Below are 21,564 nucleotides of genomic sequence, written 5' to 3'. Positions count from 1 at the left end.
GGGAGGAGGCGTCAATCATTCCAACGCCCATGCGCTCTGCACATCTCGGATTCAAAACATTCCGACAGCAAGCATCAAGGCGTTCAACCCGGACAGTATCCAGTCGAGCGTGGACGTTGACAACAAAAGGGCGCCAAATGGAAAGCCTAAACAAACCCCTGACCTAGAAACCAACAAGAGTCGGAAGGAGCATCAACCCTTTGTGCAACTCACGACGCCCAAATCACATCATCATCAACGCATAAGCAACACACCGACCCAAAAAAAAAAAAACACGTCGTCGAGCAACCGCAGCCTTCATTGCCCACCACCAGTACCCCTCTCCCTCCCCCTAAACAGCCCTGTAGCCCCCCTGCCAAGCCTCCTGACCCTCGCCTTGGCCCCCTCCCTAGCCTTCCTCACCTCGTCAATATCCAAACCCAGCACGCTGAACGCGCGCCGTTTGCGCCGCTCCTTCTTCTCCCTCTTTTCCCGCTTCAGCACCGCGTCCACACGCGTCTCGACGTCCTCGCAGTCTTCGCACAGCCCGATCCGTCGTACCACGGCCGCCGTTGACGGCGCTCTCGCTCTCGCACTCGCTGCTGCTGCGCTCGCCCCATTGCTACCGCCATTGATCCTGCTACGCCTTTTTGCAGATGAGCCGATGCGGTCGTCGCCTGACGGCCGCCGGTGCGGGCGCTGTTGCTGCAGCAGCGATGACGACGACACGGACGCTGACGCCGACTCCATCGACTGCGATGGCAACGACGGCGACATGGACAGCGACGCGGCGGCTGCGTCGCGCAGAATGTACATCTGACCGGCCTCTATCTGCTGCTGTGCGCCGCCACTGCCACTGCCGCCATTTGAGAAAGCCAGCAGCAGCGCCTCTTCCACGTCCGGCCGGCGCGCTATCCAGCATTTGGACGCGCAGGGACGCACTTGGAGTTCGTGGTGCGCGCAGGAGTAGAGGTAGGATTTTCTGTGGCACATTGATTTAGTACCTAGGGAGAGCCCTGCCTGCCAGCCTGCCAGCCAGCCGCGAGATAGACAGAGTCTTGGAAGAAGCTGAGTGAGTGAGTACGGTGAAGATAGCGGCAGCAAGAGGCGAGCTGAGGTAGGTGATCTGCGAAGAAAGCGGTAGGTCAGTGCACCGAGTGAGTGAGTGAGTGAGTGAGTGAGTGGTGTTGGCAGCGAGGGGAATAGGAATAAAGAAAACGTCGTCGTCTGTCAACCGGATTTGTTTGCTGGATTCCTTGTCCTTTTCCCCCCTGTTCTTCTCCTTTCTCCTGACGCTGTGTCGTTGCTTCTCTGTCCTCTTTGTCCTTGTTATCTCTCGTCGAACGTTCTCCGCTAATGATCGAAATAGCCAGCTCGCTCGCCCAGCTTGCTGGCCGGCCATGTGGCTTGCGGGGCTCCACCCACCAGCACGACCTTTCTCCCACCGCCATCCATCCATGCCATGACCTACCCTTGGCGGCATCTGCCCGTTTTATTTTCTTCCTGATCGTCTGCTCTGCTCGCCATGCGCGCGCGCGCGCCCGTCTGTACGTGGCCCAGGTAGCCAGCAAGCGGCCCCGTCTGTCGCGTTTTGTCCCGCCGGTTGCCATGTGGTGGTCGTGATCGAGCAGAGCAGTACCCAAGTACACAAAACATACATCTGCCCGGACCGTCATGTCATCATCACGCTACATGTCTCTGCCCAATCACATAGACGTGCCGCCCTGCCCTGCCCGTCTTGTCAATAAATGAACAAAAACCACCATTTTCTTTCTCCGTCTCTTCCTCTGCTCAAACCAAGAAAGGTCCTCCTTCATTTCCGGGATCACACGTCACCTACTATTCTCTTGTAGCAAACGTCTCAGAGCGAGCCCGCCCGCTCGCAACCGATGATGCCAACTCACTGGCCCGTCGCGTACATACGTTCCTCGCGCCGGACATATCGGTTCCGTTAGTTCGACTACGTATCCGGCACGGCCCGAATGTCCTTTTGATCGACATCGTCCCCGAAGGCCCGCCCGCGGTGTGACTAATTGCTCTTGTTGGGCGTGCTATTCGCTGGACTGCTGCTGCTGCTGCTGCTGCTGCTCTGCACCACCACTCTATATTTCTGCGGTTGGTGCAGGAATCTACTCGCAGGCAATTGCGTGCTTAGAAGAGGTTCAGAATCTGTGAAAGGCTTCTCGCTGTCCTCCGACACGCCGGGGAAAGGATGGATTAAAGTTTAAGAACATTACCCACACTAATGCAGAAAGGAATGAAACGTCATCTGCGTAGCGGTCATCTGCCAGTACAGCTACGTCTAAGGCGCAGTCGTCCGCGGTCCCAGCTGCGCCTGGGGAGCAGCAGTCGTCTATCATCACAACTGCGCTCCGCGATCTATTGTCATACCGAGAGTCGTTCCTTTCTTCATCCGCCGTCTTGCCCACCCACTTCTTCAAATTTCTCACATGTCGATACGTGCTCCCCCTCCATGACAACCCCAAAGAACCACCACTCACTTCTCCTGATACATATCAATCATGTTCCTAAACTCAAAAAAGCTAGCCTTGTACCGTCTCTCCTGCGTCGTCAAATTGACATACTGCAGTCCAAACTTGACATGATACCCAGCCGTCCACTCGAGGTTATCGAAAATGGACCAAGCGCAGAGCCCGACGACGTTGATGCCCTCGCTGATGGCCATGAGCACCGCCTCGAGGTAGTCGCGGTAGTAAGCAACGCGGCCCAAGTCGGCGCGGATGTCGCCCAGCAGCGTCTTTTGCGCCTCAAATGGCTCCGTGAAGCCGAACTCGGTCACGGCGATGCCGCCCGCTGGCGTCCACGTCGCGTTGATGTAGCGCAGGAACGGCGGGATCCAGTCGCTGGCCTTGTGAAGCCATGACGTGTAGGGGTCGGCGGCGGGCCCGATGTTCCAGCCGCCGTCTTCGTCGGTGAAGGTGAAGGTCGAGTTGGCGCACGCTGGATAGAGCGAGTGTGAGGAGTTGGAGAGACAGCTGTCGATGCCGCCGTCGGGCGCCATGTAGAATTTGGCGGCGTAAGCGTCGTGAGCAAAGAAGTCTGCTGACCCGGCGATGTCTTGCTTTTCAGCTGCCGTCAGGGGTCGCAGAAAGGTTGAGACGTGGTCCTGTACGGAAGCTGGATAGTTGCCGTCTTTGAAGACTGGATCGGCCCACCACCCTTCGTTAAAGTCCCAAGCTCTTTTCACTGCCTCGGCATCTTCAGTCGAGTTTGTTCGAGGCACCTTGTAGTACCCGTTGTTTTTGAATGTGATGGGGCCCGTCAGTCCCATTTCTTTGGCCATGTGGTACGCCTTGGAATGAGCGAGGAGGACGTGCTGGCCACAGAAAAATTGCTGTTGTACCTGCGGAATGTCTACTTTTCTGAAATAGTTCTCAGGCATTTTCAGAGTGCTGGATAATCATCAGCCAAGTTACAGTAGACTCCATCGTTTCACGTACCAGAAACTGCTTGGTTCGTTGAAAGTGAACCACATTGGGACTTTGTTTCCAAATCTGCTGAACACAATCTTTGCATACTCAAGGAAGTCGTGGACGATTTGCTCGTCGGTCCAACCGCCTGAAATTGTCAGCATGTCGTCCAACGAGGCGCGGTGGGTCTCAAACCGTAAAGGTTGTAAAGATACAATGGAAGGTCCCAGTGAAATCTTGTATCGTCAGCGAGTGCTTGCCATGTCCGAAAGAAACATACAGAGTGACGGCAGGCTTCACGCCATATTCGATACATGTGTTTATCACGTCCTCATAGTGAGCCAGGCCAGCCTCATTGACATAGCCACGACCAAAAGGCAATATTCTTGACCAACTAAGCGAGAAGGAATAGTATGGTGTTCCCATGGCGGCCAATCGAGCGATATCTGGACGAGTCAAAAAATGTTTTAGTGGACACAAGAAACTTACCTTGTTTGTACAAGTAGTAATGATTCGTCGTCACATCTGCAGTCTCATTGGCCAAGCTGTAGTCGACCACATTATGCAATAGAGCATCCCAGACAGAGGGACCTCTCCCCTCGTCCTTGACTGCTCCCTCCACCTGATATGACGCGCTGGAAACACCCCACCAAAAGTCTTTGGGGAATTTCCAGCTTTCATTCTTCAGAACAGTCGGACTTTGCGGACCAGAAACCCATGATGGATAATGGAGTGGCGGTGGAGGTATCAACTCGGAACTAGGCACTGGCGTGGGGGCTACCGTTGTGTTCACGGAAGCAACGGCAACGGAACCAATCCAAATGTCCCATATGTCTGATATGTTGCGCTCCAGTCAATACGAATCAACTTCCTCACAGCATTGGGAGAATTCTGACCGTCAATCGACATGTTAATGCTCGTGACAGTCGGAGAGCTTGACACCGTTGAAGTGTTTGTCGCCCATGTCTGCTGGGCGCTCACTGCCAATATTTCGCCCAGGAAAAAAAGCTTCCAGAATATCATCTTGGAGCGCGCAAGACACTGCCACTGTCTTGGAAGGATGCGGACCGCAGTTACATATAAGCCACATCTCCTGGCCTATTTCTTTTTTTCCTTTTTTTTTTTTTTTTTTTTTTTTGCGAAACAGTCGTCGAATAGAGGGTCTTCATGTACCATCATTTTTGCAAAGTGACCGGATAAATCAAGACTGGAATCGGTGACGTTGTACGGTGCGGGGTATGCCTTGTATCTCGCACCTGTGGAGAAGTACCAGAAAAGTAGCATGATCGATCAAGAACGCGGGGTGGAAGGGGCAAACTGCTTGAGGGGAAGTTGTGCGTAACGTTATGTCATGCAACTCCCCCGCAGGTACTCGCCGCCCACTTTTTGCGGCCACAATGTTTCAAAGATGGCCTTTTCATTTTCAGCCTCGCAGAACACCTTATCTGGAAAATGTCAGCATTGCCAGAATCACATTGGCCACGTCCCACGCTGAGCTAGATAATGCTCGAAAAGTCCAAAGCGCAACAATGTATATGCTGCTCGACCCACAGCTCCAAACATCTGCATAGCCGAGGATCAAACATCGTGTACAAAGGCCAAGCGCCTGCAACGATAGACACGGATATTGGAGTCTCCACATCCGGCTTCCAAACCATTTGTATCTCAATCGCTCTTCCGGTGAGGATGCTCGAACTGGATCCAACCCACATCGATCAGCCGAAAAGGAGCGGCTGTTACTTGGGGGCAAGATCCGGAGCATGGTTCTGTAGCCCCTCATTGAATCATATTGTTTCCCAAACTGGACCTCATCCACCTCTTCTGCACGTCGACATGGACTTGGCCATCGTATCTTTTGTGGAAAGTGCCCAGACTTTCTTTAAATCCGGACCGTGGTGGGAGAGGTCCTGGTGCGCGCAAACAAAATGAAGACGGGAGGTGACTAAAGACTCTCCAAGAACTCGAGCGGTGGTGATTGAGAGATGGTGACGAAGTGGTTTCCACATCCTGAGAAAGCTCCCAAAAGCCTGCCTAGCTGGAGAAACCGCGCTTGAGGGCGCGACGGCCGTCCGGACCAGAAGTCAACCCGTGGTCCGGAATGCACAATGCTTCTCCACCCCTCAACAACCCCTCAATACCAGCCGTTGATTGATAGTTGAACTCATGAATTTGTGCAGTGCTACTTAAACAGCAGCGTCAGCAACCTCAGTGTTCCCCCTCAACTCGCTCACAGAAAATGGCTTACCACAGCGCAAAAGAGGACACGCGATGGGACAACCCAATCTACCATGAGCGTCCCATCCGGGTCATTTGCATAGGAGCCGGTCCTTCTGGGCTCCTTTTCGCCTACAAGCTCCAACGGTCCTTCCGCAATTTCTCACTGACGGTCTACGACAAGAACGCCGATGTCTCTGGAACTTGGACCGAGAACCGCTATCCGGGCTGCGCGTGCGATGTCCCCTCGCACAGTTACGCGTACACTTTCTTCCCCAATCCCAATTACACGCACTCGTATTCAGGATCGGAGGAGATTCGCAAGTACTTCCAGAGGTTTGCGTCGACTTTCGGGTTACATCGCTACATCAAGACGGAGCATGAGGTTCAGGGGGCGACCTGGGATGATGCTCAGGACAAGTGGGTCGTCAAGGTGAAAGATTTCGAGAGTGGGGAGACGATTACTGACACTGGGGATTTTCTGATCAACGCTACGGGCTTTCTCAATAACTGGAAGTGGCCCAACGTACCGGGTCTTGACAAGTTTAAAGGGGACTTGGTCCATACGGCAGCTTGGCCCGAGGACCTCGATTTGCGCGGCAAAAGGGTAGGTCTCATTGGCAATGGGCAAGCCCTCTCCATCAAGTCAGCAGCAGCATTTTCGGTATACTGACAGGCAGGATAGCTCCTCTGGCATTCAGGTCCTCCCAGCGATTCAGCCTGAAGTTCGCAGTCTGACCACGTTCATCCGCCACAACACGTGGATTACAAAGCCTTTTGGTAAAGACGGGCCGCGTGCATATTCCGAAGAAGAAATGCGGGAGTTCCAGAACCCGGACGTACTTCTTGGATATCGAAAGGAGGCCGAAGCAGGCATGCACGACATGTTTGGTGAGTTATCTTTTAATTCCAATCACTGGTCAAGATGGGCTCCCGACCTAGCTCTTCTTAGGACCGAACTCTTACTGACTGGTTTTCAGCGGTCTTTCTTAGGGACCACCCTATCCAGCAAGAAGCCCGCAAAATTATGGCCGAGGAAATGGACAGGCGACTTAACGGTGACAAAGAACTCTCCGCGCGCCTTGTTCCCACCTGGAGCGTCGGCTGCCGGCGCTATACTCCAGGTCCAGGCTATCTCGAAGCACTCCGTGCTCCAAACGTGCACGTTGTCTACGGCGGTGTCACCGAAGTGCTACCCAACGGGTGCAAGACATCGACAGGCGAGACGTTCGAGCTCGACACGCTCATCTGCGCCACGGGCTTCGATGTATCGCACCGCCCGCGCTTTCCCCTCGTCGGTCGACACGGCGTCAACCTGCAAGACGCGTGGGCCGAGTCTCCGCGCAGCTACATGTCGCTCGGCGCTCCTCACATGCCAAACTACATCATGTTGATGGGGCCCAACTCGCCGGCCGGCAACGGGCCCGTCCTGCAGGCCATCGAGGCACAGGTGGCATACGCCACGCGCATGATCGATCGTCTGCAGACAGAGAACATCCGCAGCTTTGTTCCCAAAGACACGGCGATCGCGGACTTCAATGAGTACGTCGATGCGTTCATGGAGAAGACCGTATGGAGGGACGCGTGTAAGAGCTGGTACAAAAATGGCACGACGGACGGCCGCGTGACGGGGCTGTGGCCGGGTAGCGCGCTGCACTTCACCGAGGCGATAAGCGAGCCGCGCTGGGACGATTGGGACGTGACGTACAAGGGCAATCGCTTTGCGTGGTTAGGCAACGGATATGGTCAGACTGAGACGACGCCCGGTGCGGATCTGGCGTGGTATTTGAGCAACGAGGACAAAACGGAGTGGGACAGTAGATGGAAGAGGAGGGAGGAAGATATTTTACCAAACGGAAGGGCACAGGAAGGAGAATTAAATACGGTGGAAGAGAAGATGGAAGAAGGCGTCAGAAGAGATTCAGCTGCTGCTGTTGCTTGAAAGAAGAGTATGAGAGGACATCTGTTGTCTGAGAGTAAAAGACAGAAATTGCGATGAGAGTTCCTTCCTGCCTCATTAGCTTCATGGTAACGGGTAAGACGACTGGAACTTACAAGCTCCTTCAAGAGTCTTCTTCTCGCGCCGTGCAATACTCGGAGAAGAGCACGAGCTGGAGCCCACGACAGTCCTCAGAGACCAGACTGGCTCTTGGTTTTCCAGGTGGGAAATCAGCTGCCTGTGTCGTGGCTGCATGTCCCACAGATCGCATCCAAGGCGTCGTCATAAACACTCATGCTTGTCTATCTTTTGGCTCTCCGCTTGCTAAGACGCTATCAACCCGCCAACAAAACTATTCATTCAATCAGAAGAAGTCAAAACACTCAGCCTCGCTTAATCCACATCATCGTCCACAGCGTTGCGACTCTTTTCGATCCGATGATTAAAGTCGGATCCGCCAACACTGTCGCTAACAATAGGGAAGCTCCTCGCCGAAAGGCGAGGCGACACGCTGTCGCTTGGCCTCAGCCTCCATTCCATCTCGTCTTCTGCTCGCGCTACTCCGTCATTCGAATCCTGGATGCAATTAAGCCGTTCAAAGTGATTGTTGTAATAGAGCAAAGAAAGCAAAATGGGCTGACCAAGAACAGCAGTAGAACTAACAACAGAGCCATAATCATCCGTGTCTTTCCCCTCGTAGTCATCGCCCTCATCACTTTTCCCAATCCCGGATGAAATACCGTTCTCATTTGCCTTGGTCGCCGCCGTCGATGGTAGGTATGTTGATGAAGAGTCATTTCGATGCATTGAAGCGTCAAACCAGGGTATAGGTGACCGTGTTCCAGGAACAACCGCAAAAGAAGTTTTGGTGTTGGTGGTGGTGGCAGTCGAAGTGATCTATTTTCACAAAAGAAATTGCAAAGACAACGGTCTCAAAGCTCTACGTCTTGGAAGGAACCCTGGCTGGGGCTAACATCACCAACATTGTCCGGTTCACCGGCCTCAAGGCGCTTGTCGGCTGTCGATTCGGCCTCTTCTTCAGACTTCTTTGACTTGGAATCCGAGTTCTCCGATGCCTTGGCAGTTTCCTCCGCGCGCGGAGTGTCATCTGGATCGACATTATCGGTTTCCTTGGTGTCGTCTTTTGCCTCGTCTGCGGGCGCTGAGGGTTCGGCGGAATTTTCGTCTTTCGGTGGTGGAACGGGAGGCTGACTTTCAGATGCCTCGGCAGGATCCTTCTCTGCCACTGTGACCATGTCCGTAGCAGACGTGTTTCCATTTGGTGGTTCTTTTCGCACCTGTTCCGGAGTTGGAGGTGTAATGCCCAGCTGTGGGCTTGGCAGCGGTGGACTCTTCTGATTTTGTTGCATGCTTTGACTTCTTCCATGCGTTGCCTGGTTTTGCTGTTGCTGCTGCTGCTGCTGCTGCTGCTGCTGCTGCTGGCCCGCCGGCGGGCCAATCTGCCTCAGGCGCGGATCTGCATTGATATAGTATTGCCTGACGCCAACAATTCTACCCTCTCGCTCACAGGCCTTGACCCAGTCAGGCACGACGACGGGAATATTCATCTCCACGGCCTTTTCCCACGCGGGGCCGCGACCTTCTGTGCACACAAAGTGCGTCGTATCAATACGGACCTGATCAATCATTTTGGCACCAATGGCTGTGACGGTGTTGACAAGGCTCTCTTTGAGCTGCGCTGGCATGAGGCCGGGTGTCACAGTGATGCCGCCTAGCTCGGTCATCTTGTGCGTCCGCACGACCAGCCTCTCGCTGCTGTACGTCCCGGCGCTGGTTCTCAATACTAGGTGGAATTGGTATTCTGTGTCAAGCGCCAGACCGGAAATTTTGGTGCAATGTTGCTCGAGGGGTCTAGGAATGCTGCCGGCCTTGCTGCCATTGCGGTACAGAGAGAGGCTGCGCAGCTCAGCCGTCGCCAGTTCGATGGGGTCCCATTCGAGGACAACGGAGGTTTGGGTAGTGTTGCGACAGCGAAGGACGGGGGCCGACGGGGAGCGCGTGCCAAAGGTCTGGTAGATTTTGGTCTGCAATTGTTGAAATGCCTGCTGGGCCGCACTTTCGGTCTGATGATTGCGCGAAACTGTTATATCGACAATGCTGCCAGAGGAGATGTCGGGGGGCAGCAGAATGGACGGAAACTCGATCTGTCTTGGTGGTCAAAGGTGTGGATCTTCGCAGTTGCGGCAACGTAGCAAGGATGGAGCTCGGCGAGGGATTTGGGGGACGCGGGGGCATACCAAACGCTTGTCTTCGGTAAGAAGGACGGCAACGCCGGCGTCGACTTTGCCGACGGTCAGGGAGACCAGCATATCGGCGGCGAGGAGGTCAGGGCGGTCTTTGGGGTGGTGTTGTGGAGATGTTGCGGAGTGGTCGCGGAAGACGGAGATGGTGACGAAGCAGGGTCGGGCTGGCAGGCCGATTCGCCGGCCAGGGCCCACGACCTCACGTGCAAGCCGTATCCATCCCAAACACGCATCGTTTCCACCCTTCTCGACGTGAAGTAAAAAAGACTACAGCTTGCTTCCCGCCTCATTGGGCGCACAATTGTATCATACACATGGCAATTCCAAGGTCCAGTTGACGCCGTGACTACAAGTCCTCTCCCGCTACCATACGTCATCCACGTAGTTCGATGCAATGCTCTCATTTCTGAGATGTATGCACGCGCAGATTAATTTTGTACATTCACGTCCCAAAGCTACCGCTCAGTCGTTGAATTTGCGGTTTGCGTTTTCACCAAAGAGCGTCACCCTAATCGAAGGAAGGGCCTCCTGCTCCAGCAACCTTAGCCGTTCGTCGAAAGTGTTGTTGATTTCGATCTTGCCATTGCTGCCCACGATAGAGACGCCTCCGGAGCTTGGATAAAGTCAGCGCAGCTCTAACCCTTCGAAGACGATATACGTACGATCCGTCAGGCAGCGGGTTCTTCTCGTCGAGATCCACCTTGGTGTCCTTGCCGACCTTGTCCTTGTACTCCTTCTCGGCCTCAGGAATGGCCTTTCTGACCGTGTCATAATCGGCCTTGCGTGCACGGACCTGGACCTTGGGCTCATTCATTGAATACAGTCCCTCAAGAAGCAGACCCTTCAGGGTGGTCTGGTACTTGCCCTTGTCCTTGGAGACGTCGGTGAGCTTCTTGCGAGTCTGCTCGAACAAATCGTCGAGCAGCTCCTGACGAGCACCCAGGACGCGCAGTCTAGTCTTGTTGGCGAGGGTAGAGCGGGTAATCTGCTGGGACATGGCGGCCTGCTTGAACTTCTTCTCGTATGCGGCGTCGATTGCGGCAGTCTCTTGACGGACGAGCTTCGACTTCTCAATGGCAAACTCCTCGTCGGCCTTGATCTGGATCTCCTTGGCCTTCTCCAGAGCCTCCTGACGGATAAAGGCCGTCATCTTCTTGAGCTCGCCGGCGACCTGCATTGAGAGGGAGTCAGCGGGAGCTGTCGGCGGTGTGCGGGGAGCAGCGGGCGTACCTGGTCGTCGGACATGGCGTGGATCTGCGACATGATGGCAGGCGAAGAGTTCAAGACGGGTGGACTGGTCAGGGCGAAGGGTACGGCAGGAAGAGGGCGCGGTGGACAAGGTCGTCGTCGGTGGTGATGGTGGTAGAGGTCGAGGTGATGTCGCAGCAGCTAGAAGGGAGCTCGGGCGCCCAAAGGCCAGACCTGAGCTGGCTGAGCCCCAGCCGGTGCCAGGTGCCCGAGCCCAGAGATGCGGCTGCCCATGCAACTAACAACAACCACCACCACCCTTGCTACCTCTCTTTCTTTTCTCCAACCCTTTTCCTCTAGAGCCTCATCTCCTCTCCCCACGCTATTCTTCGCGCGCGCTCTCCTTCGCCTCCACTTCCGCCCGCCATACCCCGTCCTCCGCAGGCGATCCGGCCTGCGTCTCGTGAGCGTCGTCGCGCATCATCATCATCCGCACCGTTTCACCTTGTCCCATCCTCGAGGCTTGCGCCCCTCGCTCCTTTTTGCGCCTCCTGCAGGTGCACCCGCTCTGGTCTCTTCTTGTATGCGGCAGCATGTCTGTACTCATCAGGTAGCATCTTGCCTTACCTGAGTAGCACCACAAGTCATGGTTGAGCTTTCCCCCGGCGGGAGCGTCGCTGTAAGTGTCCTGTCACCAGTGTGCCACCAGGACTTGCTGACTCTGTATTTACAGCTTGGAGTCTTTGTCGGACTGCTCTCGACCAGCGTACAGAGCCTAGGTTTGACGCTGCAACGTAAATCGCATCTCCTCGAGGAAGAGAAACATGAGACCGACGACCGGCGCCCGCCATACCGACGACGGAGGTGGCAGGTACATACACCAACCACGAGAAAGCCTGGGCAGCACTAATACTCGCAGGTGGGCATGCTCATGTTCATCGTCGCCAACCTCGTCGGGAGCACCATACAAATCACAACACTGCCTCTCCCTGTGCTCTCAACGCTCCAAGCGGTACGGACCCCTCCCAACAGACTTGCGGCCATGTCACACTGACGTTACCAGTCTGGCCTGGTCTTCAACTCGATATGCGCAACGCTTATACTCAGCGAACCCTTCACCCGCTTCTCCCTTGTTGGCACGATTCTCGTCGCTGCCGGAGCCGTCTTGATCGGTATATTCGGCGCTCTGACAGAGCCTTCGCATACGCTGACCCAGCTTCTGGCCCTCCTTGGTCGCACGCAATTCCTGATATGGCTCGTGGCGACATTTTTGATTTGTGCAGGGCTATTTGCAGCACAGTGGTTCCTCAAGAGACTAGTTCCAAGGCCTACACCACTAGTTCGACTCCTTCGCGGCATGGCCTTTGGGGCTATTAGCGGGATTCTATCTGCTCATTCTCTGCTCGTGGCCAAATCCGCCGTCGAATTGCTGGTGCGGACAATTGTTGACAGGGAAAACCAATTCAACCGGTGGCAGTCTTATATCATCCTGCTGGGGCTGGTTTTTCTTGCTCTCACTCAGCTCTACTACCTCCACCGCGGCCTCAAGCTCTGCTCGACCAGCGTGCTTTATCCCTTTGTATTCTGCATCTACAACATTATTGCCATCCTCGACGGGCTTATTTACTTCCGCCAGGTTTCTCGCCTCCCGGTCAAGGATTCCATTCTCATTGCCATTGGGACCGTCATTCTCCTAGCTGGTGTTGCCGCGCTTAGCTGGCGCCTCGAAGACAAGGATCCGATTGCGAGCTCCCACCAGAGGAAGCTTTCCCGTCACTCATTTACTGGCGTCCCACCTCCCCGCAATGCCCTAAGCCCTGGTCTTGGCTTCATCAATGCTGGAGGATCTGATTGCGACGAGGGACCCTTTTATGGCGCCACGCCTTGCGATGAAGAAGCGCCTCTTGGAATTGCAAGCAGCAGCAAGAAACGCAAGGGCAGCCATGCCGCTGGAGCAGTCTTGGATGAGAGGACACCTCTCCTGATCCGCACCAACACAGCCTCTTCAACGGCGGCGAGAAACGCCGCATCCAGCCAAAGCCCCACTCAAAAGGAGAGTCCGCACAGGCCAGCCCCCTTGGGCCGCATGCGCCGAATGACCATTGCAGAAGAGGCGGGCGAGGTATGGGACGAGTTGAATGATCGGGAAAGGAGGGGTAGCGACGTGCATTCGCCCATCGATGCGCGTGGTCGAGGAAGAGGCAGGGGTCACGCAAGGATACGGTCAGGGACGCTCCCTCTATCAAGTCAAAAGGGGAATCAGAGGAAGCGAAGATGGTGGGAGAGTATTGTATATGGTGGGACCAGCAACAGACCAGCTGCAACATCTACACCACGTCCACCACTGGAGCGAGCGATCACGGATAGAGACAATGACGAGCCGGACGCCACTCTCCTTAGTCCAAGCCCGGAGAGATCCAGCTTCTGGCAAATTCGTAATCCGCGTACGCGAATTTCACGACAAGCAAGCGGAGGTCCTTTTAGACTGAATTGGTGGAGAAGTAGAAGCAATGCCGACGGAGAACGAGAAAGAAACGAGCAAAGAGGATCGGGCAGAGGTGATCGAGACAACCTTTGATACGCAACCAAATTCGCGTTGAATTTTCTTTGCATCAGCTTGGGAGCCTTGGTGAAGACTGGATGGAACCCATGTGGGTTTTGGGTGTTACCATCCAGCGGTTCACAGATCGGAAACATTATACCCCATTCTCTGGTTACACTTCTAGCGCTTTGCAGAGCGTTTCACGTATGCTTTTGGATTCTCAAACCTGGAGTCAATCTTTCGTCCCATTTTATTTGCCCTATCCCTTGATCAGTCACATGCTGTTTGGAGGGTGTATTAGCCTCAGTCCGCACTCCAACTTTGTGGGGTCTTGCATCTCGAATCGGAAATGGCATAAAGAGCGGGAATCTGGGAGTTTCTGCCGTCTGTTCCTTTGCACTGATTCATTCACCTGCACTACCCAGTCCGCACCTTTGCCTTTGTGACTCGAACAAAAATGGGCATTCGCTTTTGGTGACCTTCAAATTTCTGAACTTCTATCTAGTTTCTGACTCTCGGAATATTCTTTCCTGTCATCTGAAGGCCATTATTTTCCATTCTCCGTCGTTGAATTGACGTTGGAATATAGTGTTCCCATGTCATGACTCAACATTCATTGACGCGGTGAAGCCCCTACAACGTAAGGATGATGCTTGCTCGAATGGAACCAATGCGAACAACACACGTCTTGGCATAACTCCGCCCGGCTACTCGACCGTTTCAAACAGCTCACCGCGTCGAGGGGTGCAGCGGAAATGACTTCTTAGTGGGTAGAGAATCCCGCAAACGGCACAAGTCGGTGTGCGTCGGACGGCAAACGCGAGCATGCGCCATGCTTGGTGATCAACCCTATTTCATTCTGTATGGGCCAAAGCTAGAGCAACATACTGACATGGATAGAGATGCCAGTGCTTTTGTTGACGAACTTTCAACGAGCCGTTTGCTCTGACGTTACCGCGGCAGATGGTTTCATCTCCCCACATCATCGGCTACAAACCGTCTTGTCCAGCAGCCGCATGGTCTCATCTCAGACGTGAACACTTCCTAAGAGAGGTCAAGATCCCTCACAAGATGGGGTTGGGAGTTTTCAAAAGTCGGGCCCGGCACACAATGTGGTTGTACCAGTTTGCTGCCACTCCAAGCGCTTCCAGCAATTTCCTCAAATTCAGATGACGTGAGTCTGCGTCCATGTTCCTTGTAGAGGAACAGACTGGCCTTCTCGTTGTTGAAAAAACCATAGTGAAAGCAAAAATGCGCAAAATGGCGTGCGATCGTTGAACGCGGGGTTGATTGAACAAGGATGGACACCGCATGCTCGAGCGTTGCCTTTTGGGCATCTGGACGGGTGGGACAAAAGCAATGCTGCTCGGATGTTAAGACCCGGTGGCTCTTGTAAACAGAGCCAAGTCGTTGAAAAGGGTCCATGACGGCTCAGCAACGCACAAAATATTTCGATGACGTATTACACCCCATCCCCGCCTGGCATTTGGCAAACCAGACGCTCGATTGGTGGGAAAGCGCGTAAACGTCCCGGCTTCATCTACCCATATTGTTCGCGTCGAGCAAGCCGCCGACATCCGTTCGACACAGCATCGGTCGAACAGGCACACGGCAACAGTCGCGGTGAGATTGCGACATGTAGTCTTCACCGGCGGCAGCAGTGACCAAGAACCAAGTCAGCCGCATGGCTAATACCGAGGTTGGAGAAAACGAAATAAAGTATGAAGAGTACGACGATTAGGCACTGATCTACCGAGTTTGGCCTACTTACAGTTCTTGACGCAGATTTACTCCATGGCCTTACCCTAATGCCTTTGCGTCGGTCAGACTGATACTTCTGCAAAGGGAGGGTGTGGCCCTGAACAGAGTTTGCCAAGCGCGGTTGGCTGCGTGGTGGACAACCCAATTGCATCGCCAACCTTGCGTTAAGGTTAAAAAATTCCAGTGAAGCATAGAGCAAAATGTGGAAGTGGCTGAGTTTGTGTGTTCTGGGCTCGGCGGTGACAGTAGTATTTGGAAGGCTTGTCGGTCGCCGTCGCCAGAATGGTTTCCGTGCGCAGGACATCGGATTCTCCCGAGGTGCGCGAAACTGTCGTCTTACCCTACGGTCCATTGTCACAAGAAGGAAACCACCATGGCCTTCGCCTTGGCTCTCGCGGAGAGCGGAGCTTGGTCTAGAGGCACTGCGCGGAGGGATACTGTGTCTCTGCGGTTTGTGATTGGATTAGGCACCTTGCTGATGTTCATTGTTTTCTATTTTGGAACACCGCGCACGGGTATGATTCTTCTGATGCGCACTCAGAAGATGTCAGCTAATTGGAGGCTCGTCAGGGGTGTCGAGAAAGCATCAACTTTCGAATACTCCTTCTTGCAATATCGAACATTATGCCGAACAAGACGGCGTACTCGTGGTAGATGGCAAAAGCGATTACCTGGGCGAGGACCGTAGTCAAAAATTCGTTCACCAACGACCAGGTGATCATAGTAACCAACGCCTTGTTGCACGCCAGAATCCTCTTCCGTCTGAAGGCGAAATTTGCCAGACACAGGAGTGCAAAGAGTACTCGTCGTACATCAAACGGTCGCTTGGCGTCAACTACACCCAACTCGATCCTTGCACAGACTTTTGGAATTTTGCCGTGGGCAACTGGAAAAGCTTCAACGACTATCGGCCAGACCAGTCTTGTGAGTATCGTCTGAGGTGACTCTCTCTCTGGAGAAGAAACTGACTGAGTTACGATAGCTGTCAACTCTTTCAGCGTGTTGGATGACAAGAATCGCGATTTGCTACGAAAGGTGCTGGAGAGCCCTTACAACGAAGCCACAATGATGAGCGACCAGGATCGACCCATCGACCGCGACAATTTCAACAAAATGAAGACGGCATACGACGCCTGCCTGAATGAGGATCTGCTTAAAGAAATCGGAGTCAAGCCTGTGAAAGAAATACTTGATGCCTTGCCAAAACCAGATTCTGGGAAATACGAGACTACTGGAGGGCTGACCGAAATTCTTATCACGCTCCATCGACTCGGCGTCTACCCGCTCGTAAAGGCTCGTACGAGCTCAGACCGCAAAACACCTGACATTGTGGCAATATACCTAAACAACGGTGGCATGGGATTGCCTTCCAAAGAGTATTATAACAAGACAGACGTGCAGGCAAATTACACACGGACGATCGCTGAAATGTTTGACATCTTCCTCGGCAACAGCGGCACGCATGGCGAAATTTCCAAACAGGTGTTCGATTTGGAGCGCAGGATTGCACTCGCGCAGCTGGACCCGGAGCAGGAACGAAACGTTGACCTGACTTACAATCCCTACAAGCTGGAAGACGCGGACAAACTGGTGCCAGATATTTCGCTGACGCAGTTGATCAATGCATTCACTCCACCCGGATACGATGCTGAAAACGTCATAGTCCAGCCGGTCGAATACTTTCGCCAGCTACCAGAACTCATCAGAAGCGGACCGACTGAAGTTCTCTACGCGTATTTCCAATGGAGTATCATTTCTGGCTGGGCCAACTCAGTTTACCGCGACCTCAGAGCACCCTTGCGGCGATTCAACAACCAGCTTGTGGGCAGACCTGATGATGCCATTCAAGATCGTTGGAGGACCTGTCAAGAAGAGATAGACAATAGTATGCCGTGGATCCTGAGCGGTGCTTATGTCCAAGCTCGCGCCTTTGGTCAAGATTCCAAGAGCTTGGGCGAGCAGATTATCGACGACCTTCGGATCATATACGAAGAGAGGTTTCCAAACTACGACTGGATGGCGAAGGAGGTGCAAGAGAGGTCCAGGAAAAAGGGTCAGCAGCTTTGATAGCCTCGGCTGGTTGATCAACAGGCGCTGACGATGATCTAGTTTCCTTGATTGGAAAGAAGATCGGCTATCCGGATAAATCGCCCAACGTTCTCGACCCTCGCTCCGTGCAAGAGTTTTACGCCAATCTCACAGTCAGCAGCACCAAATACTTTGAAAACACGCTGAACATCAATTACTTCAGCTCCGACAGGAGTTGGGATGATTTGCTACGGCCAACGGACAAAGACCGATGGAGCGCAAGTGCAAATACCATCAACGCCTTTTACTTCCCCAACTACAACCAAATCGTCTTTCCAGCAGGCATCATGCAGACACCCTTCTTCAACCGTCAGCTCCCCGAGTACGTTTCGTACGGTGGCTTCGGCATGATCGCCGGCCACGAGATAACCCACGGCTTCGACGACCAAGGCTCCAAGTTCGATGAGCGCGGCAACTTCGCCACATGGTGGGACAAACAGACGAGGGACAACTTCATGGAGCGCACCAAATGCTTCGTTCAGCAGTACGCCAAGTACAGCATTCCGGGTCTCGACAACAAGCCGCTACCCATTAATGGTGAGCTGACGCTGGGCGAGAACATTGCTGACACGGGCGGCCTCTCGTCGAGCTATGAGGCATGGCAACGCAGGAATCAGCAGAAGCGCAACCAGATGCTGCCGGACCTGCCGGCCGACGCGAACTTGACGCCAGAAAAATTATTCTTCATCAGCTTTGCCAATGTTTGGGCACAAAAGGCAAGGCAGCGGGCTCTGGTTCAACAGGTCTTGAGCGACGTCCATACGCCGAACGAGCAGCGCGTCTTGGGGGTGGTGGAGAATTCGAGGGGGTTCAAGGAGGCGTTTGGCTGCAAGGACACGAGGCCGGCTTGTGAGTTGTGGTAGGCTGGTGGTTGTTGCCCTTGAATGGTTCTGTTCTCCGCATGTTTAACCTAGTGTGTTACTATACGTATTACGATTAGTATTCCTTGGTCGATGACCTGAAGAACGAGACGGCTCTTCAAGCACTTCAAGCTGTGCCGCTTGGCCTGCCTGTAAGCTGAAGTTTCCCAAGTCCGAAAGGGACGGGAAACTTTTTTCCAAAGACCGCGCCAAAGAAGTAAGTACCCTCGTCTAAGGCCATTGTAGAGAATTAGTCAAGATCCAACCTTGTTTGCCGTCAAGCGTCGAATCCTGATCCAGATGACTTGGCCTCGGACTGCAGAACGTCGGTCTTAGTGGCTGGGAGATGGGCTGGGAACCAAACCACCAGCCTCAAAAACGGCAATGTTTTCCGATGAGGCGGACGGTCCAAGGCGAAGCATAGTACGTAAGTGATGCCTTGGAGCGGCTCGGCTTGCTCTTGTGGTGTTTTGATTGGGTGGTTGGGAAGACAGCAAAGCTTTGCTTCACAGCGCAGCTATTGTTTTTTCAAGGCGCAGTCAAGCGCAGCAGTTCCATCCTCACGTGGACTGATGGTGCAACATTGAGATGGTGACGTCGTTCTACGAGATCGTTCTTACCAAGGTAGGGAAGTCTGCTCGGTCGCTGTACGGAGAAACTCGTACCATAGCCGCGCAAATTTTTGGGTCGTGGATTTTGATGCTCCTTCTCCACAACTACGATCAATTCGACCCAAACCTGGCGCGCAACAAAAGCAAAACAACTCGACCCCGGGCAGGCTTGAACTGCCAACCTCCTGATCGCTTCTCAGACCTGATAACAGTCAGACGCGCTAACCGATTGCGCCACGGAGTCTGTCACATGATTTGTTGAAAGTCACGCTGGCTGCACCAAACATTTATTGCACTTGAAAACCTAATTACGTCATGCCATGCCATTAAAGCTCTTGGATCTGATCTCCAGTTACGGTAGGTCCAGAAAATCTCCCGAGTTGGCTCTCAAACCTTACAACGACCCTCAAATGATTACACTCACCAAAACCCTGAGAACAGACCGCCTCTCCCGCGCCGCAATCACCTCTCAAATCACAGCTCATTCCTCTTCCCCGGCCCCCTTTGCCCCGTAAAGTTCGCATTTGGCTGCGTCGAGAAGTTGACCTGCTCGTCCAGAGCCCTGACCCGGCCCAGCATATACTCAATGACGCGGTAAGCAGCACCGCCCGCATAGCCAGGAAGCTCATGTCCAGCCAATTGGACCTGGTAGAAAGTCAAGCCCCTCTCTTGGCCCCAGAACCCCACCTCGCCGCTGCCCGCGAGCCAGCCCTTGTTGTACTCTGCATGGTACGGCGAGTAGAAGACGCGTCCGGGATATTCTTGGAGGCCGCGCCTGCCGTTCCACGTCGTGTTTTGGATGGCGAGGAGGGTGCCGTTGGTCGGGAGGATAAAGTCGAGGTTGCCGCTGCCGATGATGGTGTTGTTGGTAGCTTCGATGACGCGTCGGAGCGTGCCGTCTTGCGCGGGGCTTTGCGACAAGTCGCTGCCGTTGCCGGCGAAGACGGGCCTTTGCGAGCATTGCGTCCAGTTGGTGCCTACTGGCGCGTTGATTGCACGCTGCACGTCGGTGCGGTTGAAGTAGATCTGGAGCCCTGGTGGCTGGTAGTCATCTCTGTTGACTTTGCCTAGAATCGAGTAGGGGGCTGTGTTGCAAGCGGTCAATGATACCCACTCCCGGAAAGTCGTTACCCTGGTACAACTTACTAGGACAAGTTGTAGTGATGTGGTATATGTCAAAGCAAGGGTTTACTTCATTGGCGGCTTCGATGATGGCACTGAATATGTCACAGGAATTGTTCATCTGCTCAGCAGGGTCGAAAATATCGGGAAAGTCTTCATCCGGTGGAGGAAATGTTAGGAACTTGTTGAACAAATCGGTGAAGCCACATCGGTCTGCGTCCGCGTTGATCTTTTCCATGGTCGAGCCGTTAAGATAGAAAAGCTCTTTCCAGTAATTTACAAATGGAACTGCAGGGACTGGTAGCAGTCAGCTTCAAAAACGGACGATTTTTTGCGAAAAGAAAGCAGCCATGAGCAATTGAAAGGCGGTTCCAATACTTACCAGCCTGTTGAACAAAGCTGCTTCCAATAATGGGGTCGTTGATGGCTACTCCGGCCAAGTTGTAGTAGTCCTTGTCATTTCGACTGATGAAGTCGTCCGCTAGTCCGTGTTAGCGATACTAGATGAGTTTCTTCTGGGAAACGCGTACCAATATAGGGTACATAAAAACCGGCGTATGACTCTCCAGTCAGGTAGATCTTGAAGCCCCTCAAGTCGAAGGTGTCGACAAAGTTTCTCCAGAACCCCGCCAACTGATCGCCAACTCCGAGCTCGTCTGTAATGTTCGGTTTGCCTTGCGTGTAGCCAACGCCAATTGGCTGCCTGGACTCGCTGTCAGCATGTGCCAAGAAGCAAAATGAACGGGAATTTTCCAACTCACTCAATCCAAACCATATTCGTTAAATTCACCCAACTGTAAGGATTCTGCGTTGGCACAAATGTTCCATCTTGCCATGTGAACGGACCATTCTCTCTTAACAGACCAAGGAGTGAACTGCATCCGGGGCCTCCGTTGAACCAGGCAGTAACGTCTGTTCCAGCGTCAGGATTTGTCGAGGGGAAGAACCTGCGGGTCTCGTCAGAGGACTTCAAGTTCGTCGAAATCGGTAAATTACCAGAAGAAAAGCTTCCGGGTTTCATTTGGATCATCGGATATGGGAAGCAGTCCCGCATATGACTCTCCAATGTCAAAGGGTACTTCCGGGATCGCAGTTCCATCTACCACAAACTCTGTGGAAGGGGTCGTCAGTGTCGTCGAAATCCGAAGCGAACAGCAGACATACTCTCTGAAGCAGTTGTTCGAAATCGAGACTGCCGCTTTTGAAGACGATTCACCTGTGCAGGTGACTGCACATCTTCGAGGGGTATCGGCTTGTTGTATCTTTCGGCGCGCTGAAAGAGCTTGAATGCGCCGCTGTTCGCACCCAAGCCAGGGGATGAAGCAGCGACGTAGGACAAAAGTAGGCCAAGAGCATAAAAATGCTTCATCCTGACTAGACGCACTCAGGGCGCTGGAGGCATGAAACCATAAACAAGAAGTTGGGCGTTTGGTTCGGCATCGGTTTTAAGAGCGACTTTGCATCTTGTTTTGGGCAGCAGGAGCTACCACGTAGTGCAGTACTGTCACCAATCAATATCTCGGGACGGGTGGTCGTGATGCAGTCGTATGCATGAGCTAGCTGGA

At 53.6% G+C, this 21,564-nt stretch overlaps 8 protein-coding genes and 1 non-coding gene across 9 annotated transcripts; 3 read left to right on the top strand and 6 right to left on the bottom strand.

Moving 5' to 3' along the window:
- Window positions 1–2,151: 2,151 nt before the first annotated feature.
- Window positions 2,152–4,548, bottom strand: IWZ02DRAFT_438990 (glycoside hydrolase superfamily). Its single transcript, XM_066766750.1, has 6 exons — window positions 4,307–4,548; window positions 3,900–4,244; window positions 3,691–3,856; window positions 3,606–3,646; window positions 3,441–3,558; window positions 2,152–3,392 (listed from the first exon to the last, which is right to left on the bottom strand). The coding sequence occupies exons 1-6, from the start codon at window positions 4,431–4,433 to the stop codon at window positions 2,477–2,479; spliced, it is 1,713 nt and encodes a 570-aa protein (XP_066626978.1). The 5' UTR covers window positions 4,434–4,548; the 3' UTR covers window positions 2,152–2,476.
- Window positions 4,549–5,577: 1,029 nt separating this feature from the next.
- On the top strand, window positions 5,578–7,425 carry IWZ02DRAFT_504336 (FAD/NAD(P)-binding domain-containing protein; the record flags this gene model as incomplete). The annotated part of the gene is made up of 3 exons (XM_066770357.1): window positions 5,578–6,269; window positions 6,310–6,515; window positions 6,605–7,425. Coding segments are annotated over exons 1-3 (1,650 nt in total), but the record flags the coding sequence as incomplete, so codon positions are not given.
- A 971-nt stretch (window positions 7,426–8,396) lies between these two features.
- Window positions 8,397–9,959, bottom strand: IWZ02DRAFT_11342 (uncharacterized protein). The gene is made up of 2 exons (XM_066761395.1): window positions 9,822–9,959; window positions 8,397–9,728 (listed from the first exon to the last, which is right to left on the bottom strand). Exons 1-2 carry the CDS (start codon window positions 9,891–9,893, stop codon window positions 8,496–8,498), a joined length of 1,305 nt encoding a protein of 434 aa, XP_066626976.1. The 5' UTR covers window positions 9,894–9,959; the 3' UTR covers window positions 8,397–8,495.
- A 1-nt stretch (window position 9,960) lies between these two features.
- IWZ02DRAFT_11341 (vacuolar ATP synthase subunit E) lies at window positions 9,961–11,264 on the bottom strand. Its single transcript, XM_066761392.1, has 3 exons — window positions 11,058–11,264; window positions 10,490–10,998; window positions 9,961–10,440 (listed from the first exon to the last, which is right to left on the bottom strand). Exons 1-3 carry the CDS (start codon window positions 11,088–11,090, stop codon window positions 10,290–10,292), a joined length of 693 nt encoding a protein of 230 aa, XP_066626975.1. The 5' UTR covers window positions 11,091–11,264; the 3' UTR covers window positions 9,961–10,289.
- A 397-nt stretch (window positions 11,265–11,661) lies between these two features.
- Window positions 11,662–13,593, top strand: IWZ02DRAFT_369305 (magnesium transporter NIPA-domain-containing protein; the record flags this gene model as incomplete). The annotated part of the gene is made up of 4 exons (XM_066764422.1): window positions 11,662–11,694; window positions 11,749–11,886; window positions 11,935–12,027; window positions 12,079–13,593. The coding sequence occupies 4 exons, from the start codon at window positions 11,662–11,664 to the stop codon at window positions 13,591–13,593; spliced, it is 1,779 nt and encodes a 592-aa protein (XP_066626974.1).
- A 1,499-nt stretch (window positions 13,594–15,092) lies between these two features.
- IWZ02DRAFT_11278 (uncharacterized protein) lies at window positions 15,093–16,027 on the bottom strand. Its single transcript, XM_066761384.1, has one exon. The coding sequence runs from the start codon at window positions 15,668–15,670 to the stop codon at window positions 15,203–15,205; it is 468 nt and encodes a 155-aa protein (XP_066626973.1). The 5' UTR covers window positions 15,671–16,027; the 3' UTR covers window positions 15,093–15,202.
- Window positions 16,028–16,453: 426 nt separating this feature from the next.
- On the top strand, window positions 16,454–18,532 carry IWZ02DRAFT_438967 (uncharacterized protein). Its single transcript, XM_066766749.1, has 2 exons — window positions 16,454–17,371; window positions 17,428–18,532. The coding sequence occupies exons 1-2, from the start codon at window positions 16,675–16,677 to the stop codon at window positions 18,267–18,269; spliced, it is 1,539 nt and encodes a 512-aa protein (XP_066626972.1). The 5' UTR covers window positions 16,454–16,674; the 3' UTR covers window positions 18,270–18,532.
- A 499-nt stretch (window positions 18,533–19,031) lies between these two features.
- On the bottom strand, window positions 19,032–19,121 carry IWZ02DRAFT_t3. The gene has a single exon. It is a non-coding gene; the product is annotated as a tRNA-Asn (tRNA).
- A 28-nt stretch (window positions 19,122–19,149) lies between these two features.
- On the bottom strand, window positions 19,150–21,472 carry IWZ02DRAFT_11138 (serine carboxypeptidase). Its single transcript, XM_066761366.1, has 8 exons — window positions 21,164–21,472; window positions 20,996–21,110; window positions 20,761–20,946; window positions 20,530–20,702; window positions 20,382–20,480; window positions 20,024–20,296; window positions 19,271–19,962; window positions 19,150–19,218 (listed from the first exon to the last, which is right to left on the bottom strand). The coding sequence occupies exons 1-7, from the start codon at window positions 21,366–21,368 to the stop codon at window positions 19,352–19,354; spliced, it is 1,662 nt and encodes a 553-aa protein (XP_066626971.1). The 5' UTR covers window positions 21,369–21,472; the 3' UTR covers window positions 19,150–19,218; window positions 19,271–19,351.
- Between the last annotated feature and the right edge of the window lie 92 nt (window positions 21,473–21,564).

The sequence above is a fragment of the Phyllosticta citriasiana genome (assembly GCF_038021145.1).
Source record: "Phyllosticta citriasiana strain CBS 120426 chromosome Unknown IWZ02scaffold_1, whole genome shotgun sequence".
In the NCBI taxonomy this organism is placed as follows: domain Eukaryota; kingdom Fungi; phylum Ascomycota; class Dothideomycetes; order Botryosphaeriales; family Phyllostictaceae; genus Phyllosticta; species Phyllosticta citriasiana.
The sequence above is the reverse complement of the archived record's forward strand: the minus strand, read 5'-3'. Positions and strand labels throughout refer to the sequence as shown.

Excerpts from the sequence above, each read along its gene's own strand:
- IWZ02DRAFT_438967 (XM_066766749.1), top strand. The coding sequence starts at position 16,675 with ATGGGATTGCCTTCCAAAGAGTATTATAACAAGACAGACGTGCAGGCA. Across the intron at positions 17,372-17,427 it reads AGAGAGGTCCAGGAAAAAGG|TTTCCTTGATTGGAAAGAAG; the intron begins GTCAGCAGCTTT and ends ACGATGATCTAG.
- IWZ02DRAFT_11138 (XM_066761366.1), bottom strand. The coding sequence starts at position 21,368 with ATGAAGCATTTTTATGCTCTTGGCCTACTTTTGTCCTACGTCGCTGCT. Across the intron at positions 20,947-20,995 it reads ACCCGGAAGCTTTTCTTCTG|GTTCTTCCCCTCGACAAATC; the intron begins GTAATTTACCGA and ends CGAGACCCGCAG. Across the intron at positions 19,963-20,023 it reads CATCACTACAACTTGTCCTA|CCCCCTACTCGATTCTAGGC; the intron begins GTAAGTTGTACC and ends CTTGCAACACAG.
- IWZ02DRAFT_11342 (XM_066761395.1), bottom strand. The coding sequence starts at position 9,893 with ATGCTGGTCTCCCTGACCGTCGGCAAAGTCGACGCCGGCGTTGCCGTC. Across the intron at positions 9,729-9,821 it reads TTACCGAAGACAAGCGTTTG|ATCGAGTTTCCGTCCATTCT; the intron begins GTATGCCCCCGC and ends CCACCAAGACAG.
- IWZ02DRAFT_438990 (XM_066766750.1), bottom strand. The coding sequence starts at position 4,433 with ATGATATTCTGGAAGCTTTTTTTCCTGGGCGAAATATTGGCAGTGAGC. Across the intron at positions 4,245-4,306 it reads CATTAACATGTCGATTGACG|ACATATGGGACATTTGGATT; the intron begins GTCAGAATTCTC and ends GCAACATATCAG. Across the intron at positions 3,647-3,690 it reads GTGAAGCCTGCCGTCACTCT|ATTTCACTGGGACCTTCCAT; the intron begins GTATGTTTCTTT and ends TGACGATACAAG.
- IWZ02DRAFT_11278 (XM_066761384.1), bottom strand. The coding sequence starts at position 15,670 with ATGGACCGTAGGGTAAGACGACAGTTTCGCGCACCTCGGGAGAATCCG.
- IWZ02DRAFT_11341 (XM_066761392.1), bottom strand. The coding sequence starts at position 11,090 with ATGTCGCAGATCCACGCCATGTCCGACGACCAG. Across the intron at positions 10,999-11,057 it reads ACGCCATGTCCGACGACCAG|GTCGCCGGCGAGCTCAAGAA; the intron begins GTACGCCCGCTG and ends CTCTCAATGCAG. Across the intron at positions 10,441-10,489 it reads AACCCGCTGCCTGACGGATC|CTCCGGAGGCGTCTCTATCG; the intron begins GTACGTATATCG and ends ACTTTATCCAAG.